Source organism: Mirounga leonina, unplaced genomic scaffold (assembly GCF_011800145.1).
Source record: "Mirounga leonina isolate KUSES-001 unplaced genomic scaffold, KU_Mleo_1.0 Mir_125, whole genome shotgun sequence".
NCBI lineage: Eukaryota > Metazoa > Chordata > Mammalia > Carnivora > Phocidae > Mirounga > Mirounga leonina.
In genome coordinates, this window is record NW_023270305.1 from 7,872,840 (window position 1) to 7,899,696 (window position 26,857).

Sequence of the window (26,857 nt, forward strand, 5' to 3'; positions counted from 1 at the left end):
TCTCTACTCATGATGACTTTGAAAGGTAGGAATAATTTGCCCTATTTCACAAACAAGGAAACGGAGACTTGGAAAGCAAGAAACTTACCCAGGATCACACGATTAGCAAGCAAAGGAGCCCAGACTTGAACCTCAGACACTGATCCCCCCCCGCCCCCCGCAGCCCATTCTCCTATCATCATAGCATGCTGCCTTTGGTGAAACTGGGGTGGAGGGGAGCTAACAGAAACTGTGGTTTCTTTGAACACAGAACACATAATTTGGGGATGTTCTCCAGTACGTTCTGCCTGAATCCACATCAAGCAGCTCTGAATGCTCACAGTTGATGGATCCTTCTTGGGCCCTTTCTGATCTGTCCTGCCACAGCAGAGGCAAAGCAGCAGGAATATTTGGTTTAAATGAATGCCAGACCAGGCTACAGCTCAAAGAAATGCATGAAGAATATCAGTTTCACTTTCTTTCTTATGTTTAAAACAAGGCTTTTCCCCCAACAAATATTTGCTGCTGAAGACGTCCTGCGTTAAGCCCCAGTCATGATTTTGCAACTCAAGAAAATATGTGGTCTGACGAATTTTAACCTTCACAAGCCTACAAATTGCACAGTGCTTTGGCCTAAATCCTGCGAAAATTAAATATTCACTTTGAAATTTGCCAACTCTGTTTGTGGGTCTTCCCCCCTCCCCATCTTTCAACTATCTTCAAAATGAAGAAATGTGATTTCAGAAGATTAATAACCATTAGCTGAAGTATTTCTATTTAGAGTTTTGAGCACTAGGCCTCAATTATTTCAAGAATACTGTCTTCCTCAAAGAGCATTTTGTATTAAAAAAAAAAAGCATTTCGTATTAAAATTGAATTATTTATCAATTCTCATGCAGTGCATTTGGGGATCATCTATTTCAAAGGATTCTCCTTCCCAGCTCGACAGCATTGCCTGGTGTGGGAGAGCAGGTCAGAGAAGTCTAGAGCTGGGATGGAGGGGACAGGAGCCTGCCAGAGCCTGAGCCCTGAAGGATTTCTCTTTTGCGGCGATGGTAGTTACCTGAAGGCTGGGTGACTTTTGGCTCTCAGATTTCTCCCTTCCCTTTTTTCTCTTGCTGCTTGCACAAGGGACCTGCTCTTGGGAGGAGGGTCTGAGAATGGAGGACTTAGTTGGTGTCTGTCTCATATACTGATGCTCAGGCCTGGATCATGGATTCAGGTGTGAAGCCTAGGAAGAGAGGGGCCACTGGCTGAAACCAAGCTGGGGTTTCCACAAACTTGGCTTGGGAAATGTGGGCTCCAGCAGGGGCAATTGGAGGGGGGAGGTGCGTGCTGGGAGGGGACACTGCGAGATTGCAGCTACGGTAGAGCAGGGGCACCACCCTTGTCAACCTTGCTGTCCACAGTCACTTGGACACACACACTCCATCCTCATTCTCTCTCCCTCCCTCTGCAGCCTTGGGTAAATGCAGTGGTTCCAGGAGAGGCAGATGTGGGACTAGAAACCAAGTCCTCTTATTGTCATAAATTTTAAATATGGAAATCCCAACCTGAAAGTTCCTGCATTTCAAAGATTTATGGGCAGTCAAGTCCTCTCCCTCTTATCTTCCTTCATGACCTTAGAGCATCTGATGGGGTAGTAAGGACAGCAGTGATATATGATACGCGACCTAAGAGTGGGGTTGAGGTTGGTTGAGCATCAGCATAATTCTTCTGACACTGAAGACCAGAAATGAAGTGTGGGCACCTACCCAGAGCCCTCACCATTAGCCCACGTGCTGAGCCTTCTTCCAGAATCCCTCACCACATGTGTCTTCCATTGTGTCTGTACGTCTACCTGGATTCCCACCTTGAACTCCAGCCTGGCTTTGGAGAGGCAAGGCGGCACGAGATCTGGGTTATAGAGGGCACAATCGGAGTGTGCACTGGGGCAGGCATGGGCGTTCTGAGAAGCAGGAGCAGGAGACCCGCAGGGAATCACTGAAATGGTAGCACCTGCACTTCAAATGAAGATAAAACTCAATGTATGCCATTTGTCAACACAAAACCTCTCCCCAGTTCCCACAAACTGGAGGAGTGGGTTGGAGTAAGGGAGGGTATATCCTCGTGGTGGGCTGAGGCCTGTCGAGTATGATGGAGACTCAGGCAAGCAAAATGCCTGATCACCTCCAAATTCTAATTTCCCTTCAAAGCCCAACTTGGTTCTTACCCTTTGGTTTCCTCAGATTGCAAGTCCATTTTGGGAAGTGGGGGAAGGGTGATAATTACAAAAGAGAGGAAAAGAAATTAAGGAGACGCAAAAGACAGCAAAGACAGAGATTTCTCATCAAAGTGTAGGCTCCGAACCTCACTGCTATGGTGTTTCTCCCAAAACCCATAGTCCCAATCTAATCGTGGGGAAAACAGCAGGCTAACCTAAGGTGAGGAACAGCCTACAAAGTGCTTAACCAGTACTCCTCAAAACCCTCAAGGTCATAGAAAACAAAGGAAGACTGAGAAACTGCCCCAGATGGGATGAGACTAAAGACACAGGACCCAGGAAAAGGAGATTAGTGGAAAAACTGGTGACACACAAAACAAGCCTGCAGTTTAGTCAACATGATGTATAATGTTAATTTCTTAGTTTTGACAAATGTCCCATGGTTCTATAAGATGTTCATATTAGGGGAGACTCGGTGACAGACAATTTAAGTGACTCACTCAAGGTCTACATATCTCAAAAGAGGTGGAGCTAGGATTTGAACTAGACCAGTGAGAGTCATACACACTATGATGCTCTCTCTCTTTTTATTTTTATTTGCATTTATTCTGCAGAATTTACTCCTGGGCCATAAGTTTTTGTTTCTTCCGTTTCTTCTGGGATATCTTTTTCTTCTGTGCAACCTCCTCTTCTGGTTTAGGAACAATCTGCTCTTTTTCAGTAAGGATCATCTCAATGTGGCAGGGAGAGCTCATGTATGGGTAAATCCAAGCATGAGCCCTGTACATTCTACGCCGCATCCTGGGGGCTTTGTTCACCTGGATGTGCTCAATGACCAGAGAATCAACATCTAAACCCTTAAGTTCAGCATTACTCTCTGCATTTTTAAGCATGTGCAGTAAAAATTCAGCACTCTTCTTGGGCCACCGACCCTGTGTCCAGTCCCACTGTTTGGCCTGGGCACACCTACCAACTCCACCATTGTATCGACAGAATGGCACACACTGCTTCTGTAAAGTGACGTCTTTCAGATACTTGGTGGCTTTTCGGATATGCATACCCTTGATGGCCTGGGCAGTTTCACATGTGTTCTTAAAGTGAACACAAAGATTTGAACCTCTTGATTTACATGATTTCGTAGGGTTTTCTGGGTCAAGCGAATAGCGAGCCATTTTCAGAGGTCACCTCAGGCCACTTAGGGGAAGAGGAAGAGCCACTATGATGCTCTTCTGTCCCTCAAAGGACCATCAACGTCTCCAAGGATCTGAGCTCCTTCTATGTCCCAGGCTCTCAGCGAGGCCCTAGGGATACAACAAGAAGCAAAACAGACTGGTATTTTAGTTAAGTATACAGTCTTTGTTTCATTTAATCCCCATAACAATTCTGGAAGATGAGCAGAAATGCTATTTTGACTCCCATGTTGCAAAAAAGAAGGGTGAGGCTCAGAGAAGTTAAGTAACTTGCCTGAGGCTAATAATGAGGAAGTGGGTGGGGCTAGTTAGTGACGGGGAAGTGGGTGGGCTAGTGATGGGGAAGTGGGTGGGGCCAGGGGCCCTTGGCTTCCAGCTCCCTGCACTTACCCATCTTCCAGTCTGACTGATTACTAACATGTTCCACTCATGTCTACTGAGCACAAGCCCGCTTTACCTTTAAGCCTCATGAAGAGAGTTCTGAGCAGGACTTGGCCCTGGAGAAGAAGCTGCCCATGAATGAGTGGAAATCTGACTTGCCTCTGGAGACTGGCTATTGAGAGCTGCAATGGGAGTCTCCTCAGAGATTGAGGTCCTGATGCAGTGAAATGCGTTCCTGGTGGGACCCTTACATCCCTCTGGTCTGCAGAGATGGCCACAAGCCTGCTTCCTGAATCATGGTCATTGAAAGCCTTCCTCACCCAAACAAATGAGACACTGTACCCCAGTGCTGAGGGTGCCTTCCCTCAGCATTTTTAAAGTCTTGTTCGGCAGAGTCAGTATCAATTTCCAGAGATAAATGAGCTGATAGTCATGCAACGATCATTCAACTACCTGATTAACACCCATGGCCAATGTCAGAAAATCAAGGTAAGTGTGGAATGTGGGTCAGGGAGTTCTCATACAAGAGGGTCTGACTTATTCCACTTGGTTGTTAACCATACAGTTGTAAGTGCTCCCTGTCACTCTTAGAATGCAAAAACTAATTAATAGTATAATATGAAAAAAATTTATAGTACTTCCACTGTAATTACATTTGCCTATTTGTGAATGAAGTACGTTTTTTACTCATCCTTGCAACCAATCAGGGCTTAGATGAATGAATGCCATTCATCCAGTCATCCACTCAAAAACATTTGCTAAGCACCTATTCTTTGCTAGGAACTGAAATGTGTAGAAAGTCAGGGTAATTAAGGCAGTTCCTGCCCTTAAGGAGTTTATGTGTAGAAGAGTTCCCAGACCTGTAGAAAGAAAAGCGTGATACAGAAGAATGAGGGCAATAATTATTGTGTTCCCCCACCCCGGGACAGGGGGCCTCAAAAGAGCAACAAAATAGATTGGCTTTGGGAGATCAGGTAGAGTTTCATAGAGAATAAGATGCTTGTGTCAATTTTGAAAGAGTGAGTTTTTTGAATGGACCAGGGGAGAACATTCCAATGTAACATTGTCACTGAGGATAAAAAAAATAGCAAGTGTTAGAGAAATATAAGAATGACCTGTGGATTAAAACATTTGTTCACTAATTGTGGATTCATGGACAGAGGAAACCTGGAGTATACAGCTGTGTGCAGTGAGTAAGGCCGAAGTCCCAGTGAGGACAAATACGGCAAACACAGAGGAGGAGTCAGAGAATGACATGGTGTATTTCTGGAAACATGAGTCTTGGCTGACTGAGCAGCCAGTGGGCATTCTGTACCGTGCCAATGCCAGGTCTGGACTATGACCCGGTTCATGGGGCAAGCCACTGAGGCCCCTGACCTCTTACTCCTGAAGGATGCTGAGCCTTTCATCTGTTCTTCCCATTCTCCTTTGACACCCTTCCCACCTTCCTTTCATCACATTTTTTTTTTAACAATAAACGCCTTTTTTACATGACCAAAGATAGAAGAGAGGAAGATTTATTTGCCTTTCTGGACTTTGATTTGCCTCAGATGGAACTCTAGCTCCTTGCCCTCTAGCACATAGCCATCTGCTCGGCCACACTGGCCTGGTCCTGAAGCCAGGCACGCCAGAAGCTTGCCGTGCTGGAACTGCGCCTCCAGAAGACTGCTGATTTTGGCATTCTTTCTTCCTTTCATCATATTTCTTCTGAGTTTGCTTTGATCATTTTGTGTTTAAAATCTCTTCCTCCTCGGGAGGCAGCCTGGCCCCCTTCTTGTGGCGTAGGGGCAGTGCGCAGCGGGGCTCGTACGCTGTGGGTACGGTGGGCTCTCAATGAGCGTGACCCAGTTCTTCACCAGGGTCTTGGGGCAGACCCGTTCGTTGTTGGGTGCACTGTAGACAACGTCAACCATCCTTGTTTTGTGCGTGTAACACTTGGAATCCCAGGAGAAGTTTCCCACGTCCAGCCTCGAGGTATGGTACTTCTTATTGCCTCCCCGAACGTGGACTGTGTGTATGCCAAGCTTAGTGTTGGCAGCGAGGCGTCCCAGCCCATACTTCTGCTTCTTATGGTAAGGATTTCTCTTGCCCCCAGTCTTGAAGCGTCTGTGCCAGTGGTCCTGGGAGATGCCCATCGCTCTCGGCACAGGCTGCAAAAGAGCCTTTCATCACATTTCAATATCTGACTCTCCTCCATTTTTTTTCTAATAATTTTTTTTTCAGGAGTGAACACAAAGCACTCACCTCTTCACTGACTTCTCTGTCAACCTGAAATTCCTGAGACTGAAACTTGTAGGATGCATCTGCCTCCCTGCCAAACGCACCCTCCTCCTGCAGACAAAGGGAGGCGAGAAGTCCAGCCACTCTCAGCCGACTCCCCAGGGGGCAACAGGCACCCCCATCTCAAGAAGCACTAGAAAAGCCAGATCCCCTCTTCTCCTCCAATATTGCAAACCTGGAGCATTGAATAAGCAACCCTCTATTAGAGGAGAAAAAAATCACATTCCTAGTGGCAGTCAGCAGGAGGCAGGGGCTCTTCCAGCTTAATGACTTGCAAATCAAAAGCATGAAAACCAGAATGCACCTTTTGAACCTCTTTCCCATTCAGCCTCGATGTCCTCATAATTTTCTCCTATAGTGTTCCTGTTATTTTTGCTACCAGAGCAATAACCTTCCTTGTGCATTTTTAAAATGTGGGAGAAGGAGCTGTCCAGTGATCTCAAAGCATATGTTTTTGATTCTCATAAGATTATGGATACCAAAGGAATAAAAATGGAAATCACTACTGCCAAGATATGAAAGAAAGTTTGCATAGTAAAATAATTTAAACCTAACATTTGGACCCAATAAGGCAAATGGAACGTTTTTTCCATATTTTTGGAAAATGTGCATTTTCTTCACATTAAGTGGTACCAATAAAAAATAATGATTCTCACTCAGTTTATTTCTATAAATTAGATTGGCTTATAGTTTTCCAGGACATGGTTTTGTATCAAGCTATATGGCAAACACCTGGGCATAAAATACACTCCGCTGTTTGCTTCCACGTGGGAGAAACGGGTCACCATTCCTCTCTTCTAAATCTAGAGCAAAGGTCAGTTAAAGCCAGTTAATATGTTTAGTCCTCTCTAGCTGCTGAGAATGAGTGTTACATCAACAACTTGTGGGGGTCCGTGAGCAAAGCCAGGAAGTCCCTCCCAGTTCTACCATTTCCTGGTTAGAGACCCAGGGATTCTGCAATCGGCGCTGGTAAGGACATTTGACTCATCCTGGAATCAGATAAAGAAACACAGAAGGCCAAAGAACAAGAAAGGGCTCGAAAACACTCTTAGGTAGAATCCGTGTATGACCACAGTTATCTAGGGGAAGTCTCCCGGCTGAGAGCACGGACATGTAATGCCAAAGAAACGGTGGGTGGATGGAGATGAGGAGATGGGGAAAGGGGAGAGAGAAAGAAAGAGGGGAGAAAAGATGGCAGAGAGAGAAGAGATTAAAGCAAATGTTAGGTCTAGAGCTCATGTCTAAAAACAAAAGAGTGTGAAGGCACAAGAAGGTTCTTCCTGCAGGGCCAAAGCTGCTGGAGACCCAAACTCAGGCAGAAATGGTGGGCTGAGCACCATGTCAGAACCAGGAGTGATGCTTCAGAGCCCGTGATGCTTCAAGCTCCACCACTCCCAGAACTTGCTGGATGCAAGCTATGGCCGCTGAGAACCCCCTTTTCTTTTTTTTTGAGAACCCCCTTTTCTCACGATCGCATGTGACAAATTCCTTCCTTCCCCATCTCTCAGGCCTGTTGGAAAGCTCAAAGAGAGATGAATGTGAATGAACTGTGATCACTGTAAGATATTCCACACATGGAGTGTGTGCGGTGCAAAGAATGGAAGGTGGTGAATTATTTATTATTCTTTGGCTCGAGTGTCAGCTGTTTGTAAAGTCTTCATGTCCTCCAGCAGCTGAGGCACTATCCACTGAGATTTCAATAAAATTGCCTTGAATCCCTAGCCCACAAACGGTAGGAAACCAAGCATCCTTCCCAATATCCCAGAGGATTCGTAGGGGGGCTATTTTGTCCTCGTTCCCTCCTGGCTCCAATTTCCTACTCTTGCTGGATTTCCAATCCCTTCTCCAATTTTTATCTCCTGCAGGTGTTGGACTTCTTCTTTTTTTTTTTTGGTTCATCCCTGGGGCCAGCCCAAGTTCTGGCATTTCCCCCACAGTACTACGGCCACTAGACTGGGCAGGTAGAGACTTTCACTGAGGACTTGAAGATATAGGGTAGTGTTGTTAGGGTAGTGTTGTATGTACTACACACAGGGAAGCAAGTGACCTAAAAATTAAATGCCAGGGATTCCTTTGTTAACTGTCCCTGGCTCCTCTGGGCACTGGAAACACCTCCCTGGTCATCTCTACACAGAGAGCCCAGCCTACCCCCACCCAAAGTGACTTCTCTTTCCCTCTCTCATCTCCCACCAAGCTACCAGCCCCCCAGTTCTGTCACTCTTCTCCCAGCCCCTCTAGTCTGGGTCTGGTGCAGGGAAATCAACCCAGGCTACACATTAGACTCTCTAGGGGGGAGGGGGGTTTAAAAATAGTGATGCCCAGATCCTACCCCAGGCCAATTAGATCAGAGGCTCTGGAGTTGGGGACATGCACACAAACTTTTCCAAAGCTCCTAATGTACAAGCAGGGTTGAAAACCACCTCCAGGCTGAGGCATCTAAGCCATGTCCTAGGGCGAGCTCACCTTTTGTACTCAAAAAAGTCATCAAGGTATTTTGCTAAACAAAAGATTATTCTCTCCCTGAGAGAATTGCTGCCAATTTTTTAACTGAACATGATTTTTCCTGCCACAGATATTATCCTAAGAAATCTGCCAGCAATCCACACTTCATTTATCCAGGAGTCAGGCTCTTTCCCCAACATGAGCATTTCTGGATGAGCCCCTTGCTCTCCCCCTCCTGGCTCATTTTCCCGGGTCACCAAATAGCAGGGTGGGCAGAGAAGAAACCAAGGAATCCACACAAAGAGGAACCAGGTTTCATTGTTGAGCAACTTTAGGGCAGGTAGAAATTCAAAACTAAAATGGAAGGCTGACAGTATTTGGAACCATGTGTAGAGAAACATTCTCAGCCTTCGCAAGAAAAAAGAAAAGGCAGTCCCGTGGCAGTGTTTTGTTTCAAAAACAAACACAGAGATTGTTTTCTCTGAATGTTTCAGAAAACCGGATACTATGGAACAGTTCCATATCTATCCTATCCTTTAGTTCTCCTAACAACCAGGCGAAGGAGGGAAGCAGAGCAGGCGTTATTATGCATTTTTCCAGCGGAATGAATTTATACTCAGAGAGGGTAAGTGACTCACCCAAAGCCACACTGCTAGGACACTGCGGAGCTGTTGCTTAAATCGTAGCCCTTGTCTTAGTCCGTTCTGGCTGTTACCACAAAGTATCATAAACTGGGTGGCGTATCGAGTCTCTTCCACGATACAGAGGGCCGCTTTCTCAAATCTTCACATGGCAGTGAGCAGGGAGGGGCAAGCCCTCTTGTGACTCAGTGAGGGCACTAATCCCATGCATGGGGTTCTCCACCTTCATGACCTCATCAAATCCTAATCACTCCCTAAGGGCCCCGGGTCCTAATCCATCACACTGGGGGAGAAGGGTTTCAACGTAAGAATTTGGAGGGTGGGCCACAAACATTCAGTCCCTACCCGTCCTCTTTCTCCAATTGAGGCACCCCTTCTTACCTCATCATGCCTCTTCCTTTGTGTCACCTAGCTACCAGTGAGTCTCTATGCTTGGGGTGCGTGTGCAGGTACACACACACACATACACACACACACACACCTGCCTTCACGGCCGGGGAGGCCACATTCCCTGTACACATGCCTCCTGAACAAGGGGTGATCAAGGAAGAACACGAGATGCCCAGGACCATCTGTGCCTTCTGTTTCTGGGATAGGAGACGAGAAAGCAAGCTTGGCACCTGTGATCCACTGATAGGGCCCTTTTCTGCCCATTTCTCCTTTTGTTCCCTGCTGTGCCCTCATGCGCTCTGCTCTGAGATGCTGCAATTCTTCTCTCAGGAAAGGAGCTGATGTCAGGCCCTGCCTTTGTCTGAACAAGTCCATGTCACCTGTCCCTGAGGGAAAGCATTTTAGACTCTGTCTTTGTTGGGAAAAAGAACGGTAATTCATAACCTTCTAGAATTAGGCCAAACACAGAGCCCCAGGAATGCTTGTTGACTGACTGATTCCTGGATCTCAGAGCTGGAAGGGCTCGGTGGAGGTCATCTCCCGGCCTTCAGACAGAGATAGGACACTGCCCCTGCCCCCACCTGTGCACAAATCACAGGCCCTGTGGCCTTCTGTAGGGTGCGCCAAGGCTTGTCCAGAAGCAGAGATAGCCCGCTCCCCAATCGCAAGGGAAACTGAGTCCTGCTCCCTTTAAAGCAGAGTTGCTGTCATGAAGCTAAGTGTTCTTGGGGCTGCTAGGCCAAAGAGGGGACTCTGGGGTATCAGTCTCCTATCCAATTCCTGTGGAATGTTTGTGCCTTTGAATAATTTCTACAAGGCCCTTCGGCTCCAGGCTCTGCAGACAACCTTGGGTGAGAGACAAGAGCACGATGAGATGTCCTAAAAATGCCTCTTTAAAACCCGTCATTTGACAGGACCTATATCACCACCTATTGCAGGGAACATAATAAAATCTCTCCCCCTCCGCCCTTCCACCCTCCCCCTTGTGCTCCCCGAGATGCAGGCTTGGGGACTGAACACATATGGGTCTAGTTGGTTGATCGGGTGTCCTCCAAGGCTGTAAATTCAGACAGTCACAAATCAGCTTCAGGGAAACTTCAGGCCCAGACACGCACATGCTCACATTCAAGTCCTGGTGTCCGGGCTGAAATATGGCTGCACGTGGTCCCTTCTGCATCGCCGGCCTGCTGGAGATGCCACCCTGTCAGAGATGGTTTATGGAGCGGCCAGGAGGCCAGAACACAGTGGCCAGCTACCACCCCAGCCAAGGCGCCCAGAGGCTTTGATCTCCTGCTGCAAGCCCAGCGTCAGCAGGCCCAGCCAGCCATTCCCACACACAGGCCTGAAATGTGGCTTTCCAAAGCACCCCGGGGGGCTCTGGGTTCCTCCTGCACCCCACCAAGGCATTGTCAGTGCTGACGCTTTTCTTTCCCTAGTAGTAACTCTTGGTGACATCCCATTGTCACCAACTACCCACAGAGCACCCCTGGTCCTTTTCCTTTCCTGGTGCTGACAGCTGACACAGAGCCTGATCACACTTTGCATGAAAATGCTCCTTCTTGGAGGCCCTTCTCCAAGAATCTGAGCTTGAATGCAGACAGGACATTAACTCAGAGCAAGTTTCATACACTGGGTTTTCTGAGTCCTAGGAGGTACCCTGGCCTGGTCAATCAGGATCCAATTTACACTGGTCTCCAAAGTTTGTGCCATCATAATGCTTTCCTGGCCCCAAGAGAAGTTCAAAGGTGAGACTCATTTGGGAAAAGCACACAGTACCAGCCTGGAGCTCTCAAGCTGCCCCAGCAGGGCTTTGTAACCTCGAGGGTGTGGCAAACTCACGGCAGAGCTTGACAAGAGCCCAGCTGGTGCCTGGGTCCCCTTCCCACAGATGCTGATTGGTCTGAGGTCCAGAGATTTGTAGAGCTCTTAAAGGTGCTCCTCCACGTACAGCTGAGGCTAAGAACAACCAAGTGAGGATAGTGTCACTTTTCCCCAGAGTCTCTAAGGCATCCCCCCAGCTGGGTGAGGAGAGTTTGGGAGGTTATCCCAACACTCTAATTACCCTTCTATCACCCCATCATTCATTCCCTGCCATTTACTGGGCACTCACATTGTGGGAGGCACTGTGTGTTAGCCCTAGTCTAGCTTCTTCAGAGAAGCAGAGCCAACAGGATGCTTATATATATAAACATATATACATCTATAGAGAGAGATTTATTCTCAGGAATTGGGTCACATGATTATAGAGACAGAGGCGCCCCAAGATCTGCAGTCAGCAGGCTGGAGACCCAGGAGAGCTGCTAGCATTAAAAGTTCCAGTCTGAGTCCAAGTCCAAAGGCAGAAGAAGGCTATGTCTGAGCTTGAAGACAGGCAGAGAGAGCCAATTCTCTCTTCTCGGTCTTCTGTTCCTTTCAGGCCTCCGAGGGACTGGATAAAGCCATCCCACATTCGAGAGGACAATCTGCTTTACTCAGTCTACAAATTCAAATGTTAATCTCATCTAAAAACATCCTCACGGGCTCACTCAGAATAATGTTTAATCAAATATCTGGGCACTTCGTGACTGAGTCAAGTCGACACATAAAATTAACTGCCACATGCTGTTCTAGGTACCTCAGCGAATATTAAAAAGACCTGGATCCTTGCCCTCAAGGAGCTGCCAGTCTCATGACAAGGAAAGATATCCATGGAGAGCTGGTCTCCACGGTATAGTGCAGACATACAGAGAGGACAGCGGGGGCCCAGAGGAAAACATCTGAGCCAAGATGGTCACCCAAGTCCTCCTGGAGAAACCGGCATTAAGCTGGGCTGAGAGGCTATTGTGGGTTGAATTGCATCCAACGAAAGCTATGTTTAAAGTTCTAACTCCCAGTAATACGACCAGAATGTGATCTTATTTGGGAATAGGATGGTTGCAGATGTCACTTGCGAAGATGGGGTCATGCTAAAGTAGAGTGAGCTCTGAATCTGATATGACTGATGTCCTTATAAGAAGAGGAAAGAGACATAGAGAGATGCCTTCACCAGAAGCTCACAAGACAAGCCACACAGAACATTTTCTCCCTCAGAGCCCTCAGAGGACTCAACCATGCTGACAACCTGATGTCAGGCTGCTGGCCTCCAGAGCTGTGAGAGAATAAGTTTCTCTTGTTCTGGGCCACCAGTTTGTGGTCCTTCGTTATGGCAACCCTAGCCAACTAAGAGGCTAGGACAAGTGGGGTGGGGAGGGAGACCCGGGAGAAGCAGAGGTGGCAATAAATAGTACCTGGGAAGGACAAGGAACAACACAGCTAGAACAATGAATTTCAGAAAAATAAAAAAATGATAGAAAACAGGAATCCAAGCTGCCAATTCCCCAGCAATCCCACCGTGCTGCCCCGTCTTGGAAACGTCCTACCCCTCCACCCACGTAATGTAAATGAGTGCTCCCTTCCTCTTTCTTGCCTTCTCCCCCTCCCTGGGCACAGTGATTGTGAGCGTGGGCATGTGACCCAAACATCCTTCTTGGCCACGGGAATTGGTCCACAGTTGGGCATGAAGCCAAGGCAAGCCAATTAGAGCCTTTCCCTGGGACTTTTTATTTTTGCTATTATTAAAACTTGGAGAAAAGAGCCCTTTTCTCTGCTCACAGGCCTGTGAAACATGAACTTGAAGCTGCTCTCAGCCACGTCCTGGTAATATAAATAAATAAGGAGATAAAATGACACTTCTATCACTCGTGCCCCTGGTTCTAGAACACCAAGGTGTTTGGAGCTACATCTGGATTCTTATCCCTTTCCAGTTCTTCCATCAATTCTGTGAACTCCCCGCAATAATCTTACACATAAAAACAAAAATAACTTTGTTTTTATACTGACTCAAATGGATTTCTGCCACTAGCTACCGAAGGAGCCTCAACTAGTACATCATGGGAGAACACATATTGCCCACATCCGAAAGAGCCTTGATGCCAGGCTGCAGGGTGTATTTTTAACCCTATTAGCTAGAGATTATTAACTGGCGTCTATAGGATCTGGCTTTAGGGTTCCCCATGAAACTCTAGAAAATATGTGCAAAATGCACACAAATGTGCACCCGTCTGGGAAAAGGCAGCATAAATTCCAACACGTTCTCAGTAGCAGAGTCCTTGACCACCCCCCAAAGAAGGTTAAGAACCACTGACATGAGCAACGAGGAGCCACTACAAACATAAGAATCACAGAACCTATTATCCTCCACAAACAATTCTTAAGTACCTCAGATAGCCAGTCATCTCTTCAACAAACATGCTGTCCATTCCAGGGTCAAGAGCTGTTGGGGATGTGAAGATACAGACGATATAATTTTCTCAAGGAGTTCAGTCACCTTGGGGTGGGGATGGGCATCCACATGATTTCAATAGAAGGTGAGAGAGGGTAAACAATGTAATAACAAGGCAGAGGAGAGTACCTAGAACATTTTCCACAGCCTGAAGGAGCAGTCATGTTGTGGCCCTCAGACTAGACTGACTAGCAGCATCAGCATCTCCTGGACACATATTAGAAACACAGATTTCAAGCATCACCCCAGACTTTCTGAATCCGAATCTGCACGATCCTCCAAAGGAGGTGTATGCAAATTAGTTTGAGATGCACACACCCAGGTAGTTCTCAGTGTAGCATAAATATGATCTGACAGGGAAGAAAACCCACCCGGAAGAGATAGAAGCAGGGACGGCAGTTGCTCAGGTGTGTCACGTGTATCAAGCCGGGTCTCCTTCGACAGGGGATGCATACGGGGACATTAGCTGCTCGGGGCACGGGACGCAGTGGGCCACAGTGTGTGAGCCCAACCCTAGAAGCAGCCCTTGGTCCTGCTCGATGCTGCGCGTGCACCACAGACATATGGTCTCCTTGAGCGGCCAGAGGGACACCAGCATACTTCACATGCATCGGCACACTCAGAGGGGATTGGCCAACATCTGGGGAGCACGGCCTGCTGTATTCTGCTAGTTTGCGGAACAAAGGAGCACAAGAAGGCTCTTGGAGTGCCTGAGCACCAGCCCAACACGGCGCCAGTGGGGCAGGGGGCTTCCCAGAAGGCAGCAGCCCCATCACTAGGCTTCAGATGACCCCAGCAGACAGACACACAGACAGACAGCAGAGCTGAAGGGCTAGGGCATCAAGAACTCAGGGTGTAGGGAATAGTAACAGCAATTAGGCCAAAAGGATTCCCCTGGTTGTTCGCTTAGTTTTAGAAATGCCACATTAGGCAAAGTTGAGCCCCTCTGACTCACAGTGAGCGCTTGAAACTTCAAGAGGAACATAGAGTAGGTTTTAGTTCTCAGGCACTAATCACAGAACACTTGCCATCTATGTGAGGCAGCCGGGGCTGCCATAACCAAATACCATAGGCGGGGTGACCTAAAAAGCAGCAATCGACTTCTCACAGTCTTGGAGCCTGGGAAGTCTAAGGTCAAGGTGCCAGCTGATATGCTTTCTGGGGAGGGCTCTCCTCCCGGCTTGCAGACTGCTGCCTCCCATGACAGGAAGAAAGAGAGCAAGCACGTGCCCTGGTATCTCTTCTCCTAAGGGTACGAATCCTATCGTGAGAGACCCCCACTCGTGACCTCATCTAACCCTAATTGCTTCCCAAAGGTCCCACCTCCCAATACCATCACATGGGAGGTTAGAGCTTCAGGACATGAACGGAGTGAGGGTGGATAGTCAAGTCAGTTCCCAGCACTGTCCTGCCATAGGTAGGAAGCCTTCAGAGCAGACTCGAAAATACTAGCAAAGATGGACATGACAGAGATGCATCTGGGGAAAGAAGATAGTCCGGGAATGTCTGCAGCAGGAGCCGTAAGGGTTTTCTGTTCAGGGCAATCAAGCTATTAAAGGATGTAGGTGTTTGCAGCAAACATGCCAAATGTGCCAAGAAGTTCATCGTAATAATGACCACCACCAGTTCCGAGTACTCGGTATGAGCTAGAGGCACGTTATGAGCTAGGCTTTATTTACATGGTCTCATGTAATGCTCTGAACTACTGTGTAAAGAAGCTACTATTGCTCATCCCCATTTTCAGATGATGAGACCAGGGCTTTAAAATGTCAATTAGCTGCCTTAAGTCTTACAGCTAGCTACTGGCAAAGCTACCCAAGATCTCTCTGACTTCAGGCGCCTGTTAAAATGCTGTAAGAATTTTTCATTCCTTGGCACATGAGAAACATGCCCAGGACCTACGCCTAGACTTGTAGGTCACCTTTCAGGTAGGGAGTCATTCCCGGTGACTCTGGAGAGGATACATACAGAACAAAGCCCAGCTTGATGTGCAGGATCCATCACTCCTTAGTTTCATGTTTTAGGTTTATCACCTCTGTCCTGTCACCATATTTTCATACACTGATTTCTTCAAACTCAACCTATGGTGAATTTAAAAGGCAATTCGGGAATGGTAGACCTGGAGCTTGTTTTGATTTGCTGACACTCATCTCCACGCTTCTAACCCTGGAATTAGCTACTCAGTTGGTAAAATGAGTAACTTCTGGGCTTCACACACCCTATCTGTCAAGGCAGTATTTTTATATTTACAAATTTCAAAGAGGAAAATAACTTGTCACTCTCAATCAATAAACCTGGCTTTTTGCAAAGGAACTGCTAGGAAGTTTTCCTCCAAGTTTCCATTCCAAGGACTTGCCTAGGGCAAAGAGGGCAACGGGCTTTGTCATGAATGAATCCGCAGATTCTGTGGGAATGTTTTCCTCTGAGCCTAAGAATCGCCTGTCCATATACCACCTTCATTCCCAATGGAAGGAGAAAAAGTGAAAAAAAAAAAAACCCACGAAGCCAGGATTTTTCAGATGCAAGAGAGCATGGCTAACAATAGATCTGGCCTGAAGGCAGGACCGGGGACCACCACCATACATACAGCGCTCCCTGGCTCCTCACCTGTAAAGTGAGGGGCAGCACCATGGACACGTCAGACCTGCAGCTCAGGATCCCACGGGTGATGAGTGTCATGGTGACATTTGTGTACCAGCCCCAGTTCCGACTCCTGGGAAATGCCCAACCTGCTTACATCATTCACTCCAAGGGAGCTCCTCAGTTTTGATCGGAAGAATCTCAAAATAAGAAGCTTTAGCCTACACCAGCCCAGACAGATGGAAATGCAGTCTCTCGTTCAAGTTCTTCTAAAGTGTACACGACACTGGACGGTAGCCAGTGTCTGTGTCTCAATAGCTTTCTTGAGCCGTAAGTTCTTTATCTCTGGCCTAAATTTCTTCTACTGAAATAAAAGATCAGATTTCCTTTATATTCTGGGTCATAAAACTATTTCTATTTGGCAATAGTAATTGAACTGCTTTCCAATCTGCTCTTTTCTTATTTTGTTTTTATTATTAATTTTAAAATTATTAGTTATCTTAAACACGTGCAAAGGTGTTGAAAATAATATAACAGCAACCTGCATGCCCACTGCCTAGATTTAATGCATGCTCCCACATGGCCATTTTTGCTAAAGCAGAGAGAGCAGTGGTTCTTCAAAGATAGGAAGCACTACAAATAGGGTCAGTCACCTGCCTACGTTCAATCCACTGCCTTTCGTTCTCTTTAGAGGTAACACCACTAGGCATTGGGGCATCTGCCTCTCATGCAGGTTTTTGTATGTTTACTACATATGTATATACACATAGTAATATCAAGCCGTCTTCGTGAACTTCTAAATGTATATCAGTGGTATCATATTGAGTTCGTCATTTTAAAAATTGCTTTCTTTTCTTCAACCAAGCTTCTTCAGATGATGGATAATTAAGTTGATCCCAAGTTTCTGCTGGGGATCAACATATAGACAATGCTACTATGAAGACTCTTGCTAATGTTTCCTTGTACACATACAGGAAACGTTCTCTAGGGCCTACATATCTAAGTGTTTGCCCCGATGTCCAGCTTTACTAGCAATAAATTTTTATATCTTTACTGGACATTTATGTTGTCCTTTCTGTGACTTGCCAAATAAAAATCTTTGACTGCTTTGCGTATTGAGCTACTTTCCTCTGCATTACTGATTTGTAGGGATTTTTATATGTTTCAGATACTAATCCTGTATTGATGTATATGCTAAAAATATCTTCTACTCTGTGGCTTGTCTTTTCACTTTGGCTATGGTTGCTTTTGTCATGCAGAAGTTTATAAATCATTTGTGTTATGGTTTGCTTTTTCTGTGTCTTGTTCAAGCAGTGCCTCCCTTTCCTGGGGTCATAAGTATATCCTCCTGGTCAACCTCACCTAGACTACGTGGTCTCAGTGTCTACCATCTTTCCTCTTCAGTGCTTTTAAAAGTATCACAAAGATGATTTGTTGCTATCATGAAAGACATAGATGATTATTACAGAAGATCTAGGAAAAGCAGAAAGAAAATAAATCAGTACATCATTAGGTCACTTTTAAAATAACTCTTATTATCCTTGAGCGGAATCATCCATCCACCAGGGCATCCCTACTTATAGCCCCTTTCTACATCACTGGACATAATATGTTATATGGTGGACAGGACTGAGCTTTGGAGAAAGACAGATCTGGGTCTGATTCCTATTCTACCACCTTCCAGCTGATTTATCTTGCATATGACATTGACTTCCTCTGAACTTCGGGTCTCCTCGTCTGTAAGATAAGAACAATGACTCCCACATTGTGTTGTTATTGTCCCATTTTATGTCAAATTTCATACGTCAAGCCTATAACTGGCAAAATCTTTCCTTAAAGAATCCTGTGAGCCCCTGTCTACCAGGGTGCAAAGTTCCTGGAGAAAAGTAAGAACAGAGCCATAGACATGCTTGTTGGCTCGAGCCCAAGTTACGGGCAGGGTCCCAGGAAAGACAAATTCTGTGCAGTCGGTAAAGCTGCTACCATGCCAGGGCATAACCATCCTAGGGGCTGTTCCAGTAGTCACCAGACCCCTTCATGTATAAAAGCACACTACAGACACAGTGCCTAAAACGGCATGGAAACTAGTTGGAGAACAAAAGCCACCAACTGACCTCATCCTCAGTACCTCCCCACTCAAAGGAATTAATTAGCAAAAAGGAAAACAACTGACTTTTTTGGTATTATATAATTCCATTGTATTTTTGCCAGGTATCAGATTTCACGACTCACTGCCATGTGCCACGTCATGAAAGAACTTATTGTTACATACACAAAACAAGAACAAGCTCACCACGCTGCAAGAAGTATAATTCCACATTCTTTGTCTCACTGCAGTTGAAATCTTCGGGTTAATAGGCAATTACACTCACAAAACATGTTGTGCTTAGAACGAACATGGCTCATGTTGAGATGGCCCTCGCCTGAAGAATGACTATTTTTAGGAAGCTTGGCAAAGAAAATTAAAGTTTTCAGCCCAAGCATGCCCTGCCAAATAACTAACTCCACCAAATTCTCTATTATCAAAAGAAAAAAAAAGGCAACAAAATAATGAAATCTTTCTTTTGACCATTTTGGGGAATTCTCTTCCCACGTCTAACTCCCCTTCAGCTTTCAGAATTTCCTTCACAGAATTGTGCGTATACCTTCCCTGCAGGATGGTAGTATTTGAAAGTCAACTGGAAGTCATCTGATTAGAATCTCTTGTCTTTCCATGTCTTGAAGGAATCATCGAGCCTTTTTACTTAAAGTGAGAATATGATTAGAGCAGGACCAGTTTTGCTTTCAAGGACCCCAGGGCTGTGGACCTCAGATGAAGAATTCCAAACCATTCTCAGAAACAGTTAAAATCCTTTAAAACATAAAAACTGAACCCCAAATGTACTCTTTATAGTTATATGAATCCAAATTATTTCATTTTCTACTAAAGACTGAGCTTTTGACAAAATATGTGTGTGTTGGGCCAGGATTCTCCCCCGTGGAGACAATGGAGTAAGTGTCTGAAGATACAGGCTCTGGACTTGGCATTGAGACTGCTCTGAGCAGCAGTTCCTTGGAGGTTAGATGAGCATTTTTTTAAACGTGGACCACTGCCTCCTAACTGGTCCCCCTATCTGTAGTTTCTCACCTCTTCTCATCCACCGTTGACACAAATGGGTCTCAGAGTGGCCCCAGACCAGCAGCATCAGTACCACCCAAGACCTTGTGAGAAATACACACTCTTGGGCCCCCACACTGGACCTACTAATTCATGAACTCCGGGGTGGGGCTCAGCATCTTTGTTTTAAGAAGCCCTCCAGGTAGGATGCCTGGGTGGTTCAGTCGGTTGAGCATCTGGCTCTTGTTCTCAGCTCAGGTCTTGATCTCAGAGAGTGAATTCAAGACCTGTGCTGGGCTCCATGCTGGGTATGGAGCCTACTTAGGAAAAAAAAAAAAAAAAAGAAGTCCTCCAGGTCCTCCAGGTGATGCTCATGTGCACTAAAACGGGTGAGCCTCGGCCTGCACTGAAGCCTTGCAGTGTGGGTCAAAGCTCCTTAACACAGTTCTAAAAGACTGTCATGACCAGCCTCCTTCAGCCTCCAGGTTCATCCTCTGATTCCCTCCATCCCCCAACTCCACCCCTGCAGTGGACCATACTACAGAGCAATGCTGACTTACTGAGGTGCCGCCTTCTCCATTAAGCTTTTTCTTCCTCTATCCCCATCCAGTTAATCATCCTTTGTCTTCTGTTTTTTGCCCATGTCCCATATTTAAGAGCACCCTGTGAAAGGGTTGGAGACCTTGGTCTACTCCACTAGCCTATGAGGCCTTTGGAGACCTACAGTCATTCACATTTCCTTTCATCAACTATTACTGAGCACCAGGCACGCAGGTGGGCACTCAGGATATAATGGTGCGGATGGAATCGCCATCCTCTGATTTCTAAATCTTCATCACCTAGCACAGTTATGTTGTGATAATTTTTTAAAAAATGAGAATGGGGAGATTCATGTTAGCCTCTCTCTCTCCCCTTACTAGCCCTTTTTTTCTTTAATTGTTTATTTGACTGTCATTGACACACAATGTCATATTCGTTTCAGGTGTACAACACAGTGACTCAACAAGTTTGAACATGATGCTGTGTTCACCACAAGTGTAGCTACCATCTGACTGGGAGCCTTCACCCATTGGGCTCATCCCCCACCGTCCTCTCCTCAGGCAACTATCAGTTTGTTCTCTGTGTTTACAGGTCTGATTCTACTTTTTTTGTTGTTTATTCATTTGTTTTTGTTTTTTTAGATTCCACATATGAGTAAAATCATATGGTATTTGTCCATCTGACCTATTTCATTTAGCATAATACCCTCTAGGTCTACCCATGTTGTCCATGAATTGTATTAATGTTGTCAGTGGATTGAATTCCCAGCTGTGATATTGTGCTATAGTTATACAGGATGTCACCCACAGGGAAAGCTGGGTGAGGAGCATATAGGATCTTTCTGTATTATTCCTACAACTGCATATGAATCTACAATTACCTCAAAATAGGGGTGCCTGGGTGGCTCAGTCAGTTTAGCATCCGACTCTTGATTTCGGCTCAGGTCATGATCTCAGGGGTGTGAGATCAAGCCCTACATCGGGCTCTGTGCTCAGTGTGGAGCCTGCTTAAGAGTCTCTCTCTCCCTCTCCCTCGGCCCCTCCCTCACCCTCTCTCTAAAAATAAAAAATTAAAAAATAATAATTATCTTAAAATAAAAACTTTTAAAAAAGCTCTCGGATCCTTCAAGAGAAATTCATCTGTCATGTAGACACTATATAGGACTTTTCATTCCACTAATACACTCATAAATGCTATTATGAGCATCTATAGGAGATGGACATATGGATATTAACTAAAATTTTGTGGTAATCATTTCACAATACAGGAAGCCAGGTCATTATGCTGTATACCTTGAAATATATCTGAAGTGCAGACTGCAGTTCTAGCTCAATAAAACTGAAAGAGGGAAAAATGAGAATAAGGAAATTGGGACTTAGTATCTACTCCAACCTCTCCAAAATCCTTAGGTTCTCTTTCAAGACTCTCCATGATCTGACCCTGGCCTATTTATCCATAATTAAGCTCCACTTCTCTCCTATATGGTCTGTCTGGTCCTCACTGGCCTTTCCCGTCTCTTCTGCCCAGCCAAATTATATTCTTCTTTCAAAGCCCAGAGCAGATCCCATGACATCCAGCAAATCATTCCTGACAATCTGAGCCTCTTTGTTTATTATCAGTATTTGTTAATCATGTCATTCCATCAACTATTACCTTGTATTATGAGCCATTGTGTATGCATTTCAGCTTTATAGCCCCAGCTAGATCTCAAATATATCTCCAGGATGACAAGGCCTGGTTCTCCTTCCTTCCCTGAAGGCAGGTAGAGCAGAATGATTAAGAACAGGGACTCCGGAGTCAGAAAGACCATGTTCTAACCCTGGCTCAAAAGAAGCAACACTGAGGTCCCGAAGTTCTCGACATTTAAATACTGTGGAATCATACAATGCAGGATAAGTCCTTTTTGCCTTGGTTTCCCCAACACCCTTGTGTTCCTCTCCCTGCAACTCCCTGGTATTATAAGGGATGATCCAGTGAGATCCCTGAGCACGTATCCACAAAGAAAGTGGCCATGGGGGTAAAAATAAACACATGGGTGTGATTCTTAAAGTATCCCTTATGTGTAAAATTATTCCATGTGAAGCATGCATCCTGAAGCTGCAGAATAAATGTTGTTGTGAATACAAATACCCAGTCTTCAAACTTAAGGTGATAAAAATATCCTGTATCTTTATCCTAATAGAGGAAGCAAGCAATTCACTTTTAAATATTTATCCTGACTTTCATTAGAAGACCAGACTTTTGAAAACAGTCAATGACTTTTAGCTTTTCAAAGCTTTTGGCTTGACTGGCTTATCCGACTTGAGAAAGCAAAGATAAAAATCTTGCCAGTGATATTTTAAGAGTGGCTAAAATCTGATGAAAGCTTTTGAAAGAACGTGTGCAAAGGGTGATGCAGGGGGTAGGTCTGCGGCCGATCTCTTCCCTCTTCCCATGAGGCATGTCCTGGAAGCTGGTCCCAGGGGGCCAGCGGAGGCTACAGAGGGTGAGGTGGAGGGAACTCTGGTCTCAGGTGTCCGGTTGAGGACACGGGTGCCCAGTGAGAACTACTGACGCTTGTGTGGAGTTTTCCACCTCACATTTGTTTTCTTAGCTTCTCGGAGGTGCCAACTGGAGGCCTTGAATGGACAGGGGATGCCTCTTTGGCGTGCTCCAGTTGAAAAGTCTGATAAGTAATGGCCGGAGCTGGGAGCAACTTCCCACAGGAAGTCCGCTTTGCTTCAGTGCTAGAAATCAGTGTGATGTCTAGCATAGCCAAGTGTCCCTGCAGGACCCCACTGGGAAATCACTGGAGTTTTATGAGGTTAGCTGCAGTTTTTGTGTAAACAACATAACGTTTTATGATGGGAAACCTAGCCCTTTGCTTTTTATGTAAAAGCATCGATTAAGGCTTTTTTAATGTTTGAGATGTAAAGAAGTGTGAAAAACTAATGTTGTTTCAGAAATGGTCCAAGGAAAAAGATAATGCAGTAGCTACAAGTTTAATGACCTTTCTCATAAAATTATGTAGGGGATTTGTGATAAGTGTGGCAATAAAAATGGTTTTGTTGCCTCTAATTTTCCTAGCTGTGGATTAAATGTTTTCTAATGGATAATACCACTACTATCTATATTCATCATCTATTCTGGCATGGATTAAATATACTTCCAAGACAAATATCAATAAATTCACATACTATATTCCTTAATTAAAATACTTTCAATAGCAAAGTTCCTTTATTTTTGTGATTCTTTTCAGTGGGGAAGGGGTGTCACCAACATTACCTTTTGTAAAAGACCATCTCAGTAACAACCACATTCAAATGGTGGCTACATGTCATTATACATTGGTCAAAATCCACAGAATGAACACCAAGAGCGAACCCTAATGTAAACCATGGACTTTGGGTGATAATGATGTGTCAGTGTATGTTCATCAATTATAACACATGTACCACTCTGGTGGGAGATGTTAATAGTGGGAGACAGTGGGAAAGCCCAAGGGTTACATGAGAAATCTCTGTACTTTCTGCTCAAATTTGATGGGAAGCTAAAATTGCTCTGAAAAAATACAAAGTCTATTAAAAAATTCTCTGGAGTGTGCGTGTGCGTGAGTGCGCGTGCGTGTGTGTGTGTGTGTTAGTATTGGGGGTTAACTTCATTTTCTGGCATCTGTGGTCTAAGCCTAAACGTCCTTCTGTTTCACCCCTCATGACATGTTGGAAATCTTTCTAAAATGCACTGGTCCTCGTGCTGGGAGTGGTGGCTCCCACACTTGCTTGGCCACAAGACACTCATTTCCCTAGAGTCCCACACACAAGACTAGAGGGAGATTGGCCTGACTGCGAGTGCTCCCACGGCACACCCTGGAAATAGCCTTCTGGACTAAATCTTTGGCACGAGAGTAAGATGCTGCTGTTTGCCTTTTTCTTGTAAAATTGAGGTTGGAGGGAAAAAGGAGAAACCCCAACAAGGACCTTTTCTGAGGATTTCTAATCAAGGCCAGACCCTAGCCAAGGTTAATCTCATGTGATCGCCTGTGCCCATTATCAAATTAACCAGCTTTTGTCCTCAGGTCTTCATAAGAGAACACAACATCCAGAAGGTCAGGGCAATTACTGGGATTTCCAGAACACTTCTTGTCTGAGGCCCCTGAGCATGTTAGGGCAGAATGGGACTGTCTGGTTTACTTTAGGCAGCACTGATCAGCGGAGAAAATGATGTGCCAAGGCGGAGGTGCCCAGCAGGGGAGGACATCACACAAGGAAAATGACCATTTCTTCCGAAGTGGGCAGAGAGCAGAGGGAGAATCCAGGACTAGGACACCTCCGGATGGACCCTGCTGTGGCCACTCAGCACCCCCCCCACCGCCCCCCACAAACACAATGTCATGCACCCTCTTTCCCTAAGGAGCACTCAGGGCTCAGCCCATGGTTAACAGACTTCCAACACAAGATCAGGGAATGTCAGAACAATGTGGTGATGCCCCCACACTGGCAACACCGTAAGTCACATACTCACTCCCTCGTTCAATTTTCAGGGGCTAGTGCTCTGAGTTAGGCTGGGGAGACGCACGCGCCCGATCAGCTTATGACCTGTCTTTGCACAGTGTCCCCCTTGAGAGAAGCAGAAACAAAGCAGACACATATCCCCAGGTGCAGGTCGCCTGCCTGGGCAGTCAGCCCCAGTCCTTCACCAGGGGGCAGTCCTCGTCCTCTGGCAGAACTCAGCTGCCTCCCATCTGCCCCCGCTGCCCTGCCCTCGACCCCAGGGCTGACCTGCAGAGACCACACTTATTAAAGGAGAGAGGTCACTTACCCCGTTCTTGCCAAAGCTGGCTCATTATGGGCCGAAACTGCTGAATTACTTGTGGTGTTTTACGAGACCATCAGGTGTCGAGGAGTGATGGAGCGAAGGGTGCCGTGCAGACTCTGACACAGACCACAAAGAGGGGTCTCAGGAGCCTTGCTGGTGAGGCCATTCCTGCTGCTACCCAGGGCGCCCACATTCACAGCCAAATGTGAGACCGTGTGTTTGCACTGTGGTCTCCCCAAATATTACCACCACGACCACCACCCCCCGCTCCCCCGCGCCGACCAGGAGAACAATTCAATTTCTATATCCTTCATTTTTTCTTTCATTAAAGGAAAATCACTTCCCTAGGAAAATACACACTGAAAAACTTAAATTGCATTTTTAAGTGAAAGGGAAGATGCTTTCCAAATAAAAGACAGGGGTGGGGAGAGAGACAGAGACAGAGAGAGAGACAGAGCCAGAGAGATTCCTTCTTACATTTCAGGCTAAGAGTAAGATCTGGGACTTCCAAAAAGGTATGGCTCTTAGAAACTGATTAATTTTTAGATCTTAAAAAGCCATACAGTCTCTTTAAAGAGCAATGAGAGCCTGATTCAAGTTGTTAAATTTTATGTTGTGTGTAATGTTGTAATCGATGTCAAACCTTTCACATTTTCTTACCACTGACATTGGACAGTCTACTCCACTCAAGGGCTCAGTTACCGGAGTCGAGATTAAGTAACCTAACCAGGAAATAAGGGCAGAATGGAATTTTATTACATGGAATTGAGAAGTTCAAATGCAAAATAATTAAGTCTGAGCCAAATATAGCCATTCTCTCTCCCATCAGTTTATTTGGTGGATAATTGGCTGTATTAGGTATTTCACTGAGCTGCATATAAAACTTTATTGCCCTTGTAAAGTGCATGCTGTGAATTCTGATGCTTCTGTGTGTTTGGGGGGACATAACTGTTCCCTTTGCAGAACAGCGCTGCTTACCTAGATCCTGAAACCAAACTAGGCTTCCAGGACGCCTGCTGCTGAAGCCCCTGGTGCCAGGATGTGTGTGAGGAGCTCAGATCTAAGCTGGGGAGAGACAGCCAGGTAGCAATTGGAAAAATTGCCCCCTGGAACTTAAAAGCCCATGAAATGAAAGACCAAAACACCTGCCCTATTTGATGTGGGCTCTGCCAAGTCACCGCCAGGGTTAACATTTTTGTGTCTGAATTAGTAATAAATAAGTCAGCATGGAGTGGTGTTCACCAGATCTCAGTGCTTGTGACAAATACGTGGGGTCTTTGCCGAGGTGGTCTCACCACTCCCCCTCCATCTTTCTCAGAAAGGCAGGCCATTTGTATACCACTGAGGGCCTGCCTTCCTGTGCATCTGACACCATCAGAACAATATAGAAGTGACCTAATTAGGATCCTTTTCTGGGAAAAACAATATGTGGCTACATACGGTTTCAGTTAGGTTCCAAAAGCTTTCCTATTCTTATAATTCCAACAATATGCCTGAATCCCCATCTCTGACTTGTTTTTAGAAGCAGATTCACAATGTATCCCCCCAGGTAACCCGCTGTGGCCTCCTCCTCTGCCTGCACCCTTCTCTAGTCTCCAGCGCTTTCTCAGTGTAGTTTATAAGACCTCTCACACCCCTAATGACGGACTCCTCAGACCCTGGAGTGCACAGGCACAGTAGAGCTAAGTCCCCTGGGGAAATCATTGCTTCACGTCGCACATACCCCCCAAGCCTCTATTCCATCGAAATTACTTTTCTAGGTATTGGGGGCATGATGCTAAATCAGGCAGGGTTCCCAACAACTTACAGTGGAAAGCAGCCTTTCACATCCTGATTCTGTGGACCCCGAGGTTTCTGAACTCCCTAAAATGATATCCAAAATTGCATATCTGTGTACTTTTCTAGGCAACGGGTCTGAAGCTTTCACCAGACTCTTGAAGGGCTCTGTGGCCCTTGAGGGGAAAAAAAAGTTAGAGATTACGGGAGCTGGAAGAGAGGACAATGAAATCATGACAACAGTATATGTAAAGAGCTTGCATA

General features: G+C 45.8%; 1 protein-coding gene and 1 pseudogene across 1 annotated transcript; both read right to left on the reverse strand.

Moving 5' to 3' along the window:
* Positions 1-2,768: 2,768 nt before the first annotated feature.
* LOC118007620 (60S ribosomal protein L17-like) lies at positions 2,769-3,403 on the reverse strand. The gene has a single exon (XM_035000642.1). The coding sequence runs from the start codon at positions 3,352-3,354 to the stop codon at positions 2,800-2,802; it is 555 nt and encodes a 184-aa protein (XP_034856533.1). The 5' UTR covers positions 3,355-3,403; the 3' UTR covers positions 2,769-2,799.
* A 231-nt stretch (positions 3,404-3,634) lies between these two features.
* On the reverse strand, positions 3,635-7,846 carry LOC118007618 (annotated as a pseudogene).
* Between the last annotated feature and the right edge of the window lie 19,011 nt (positions 7,847-26,857).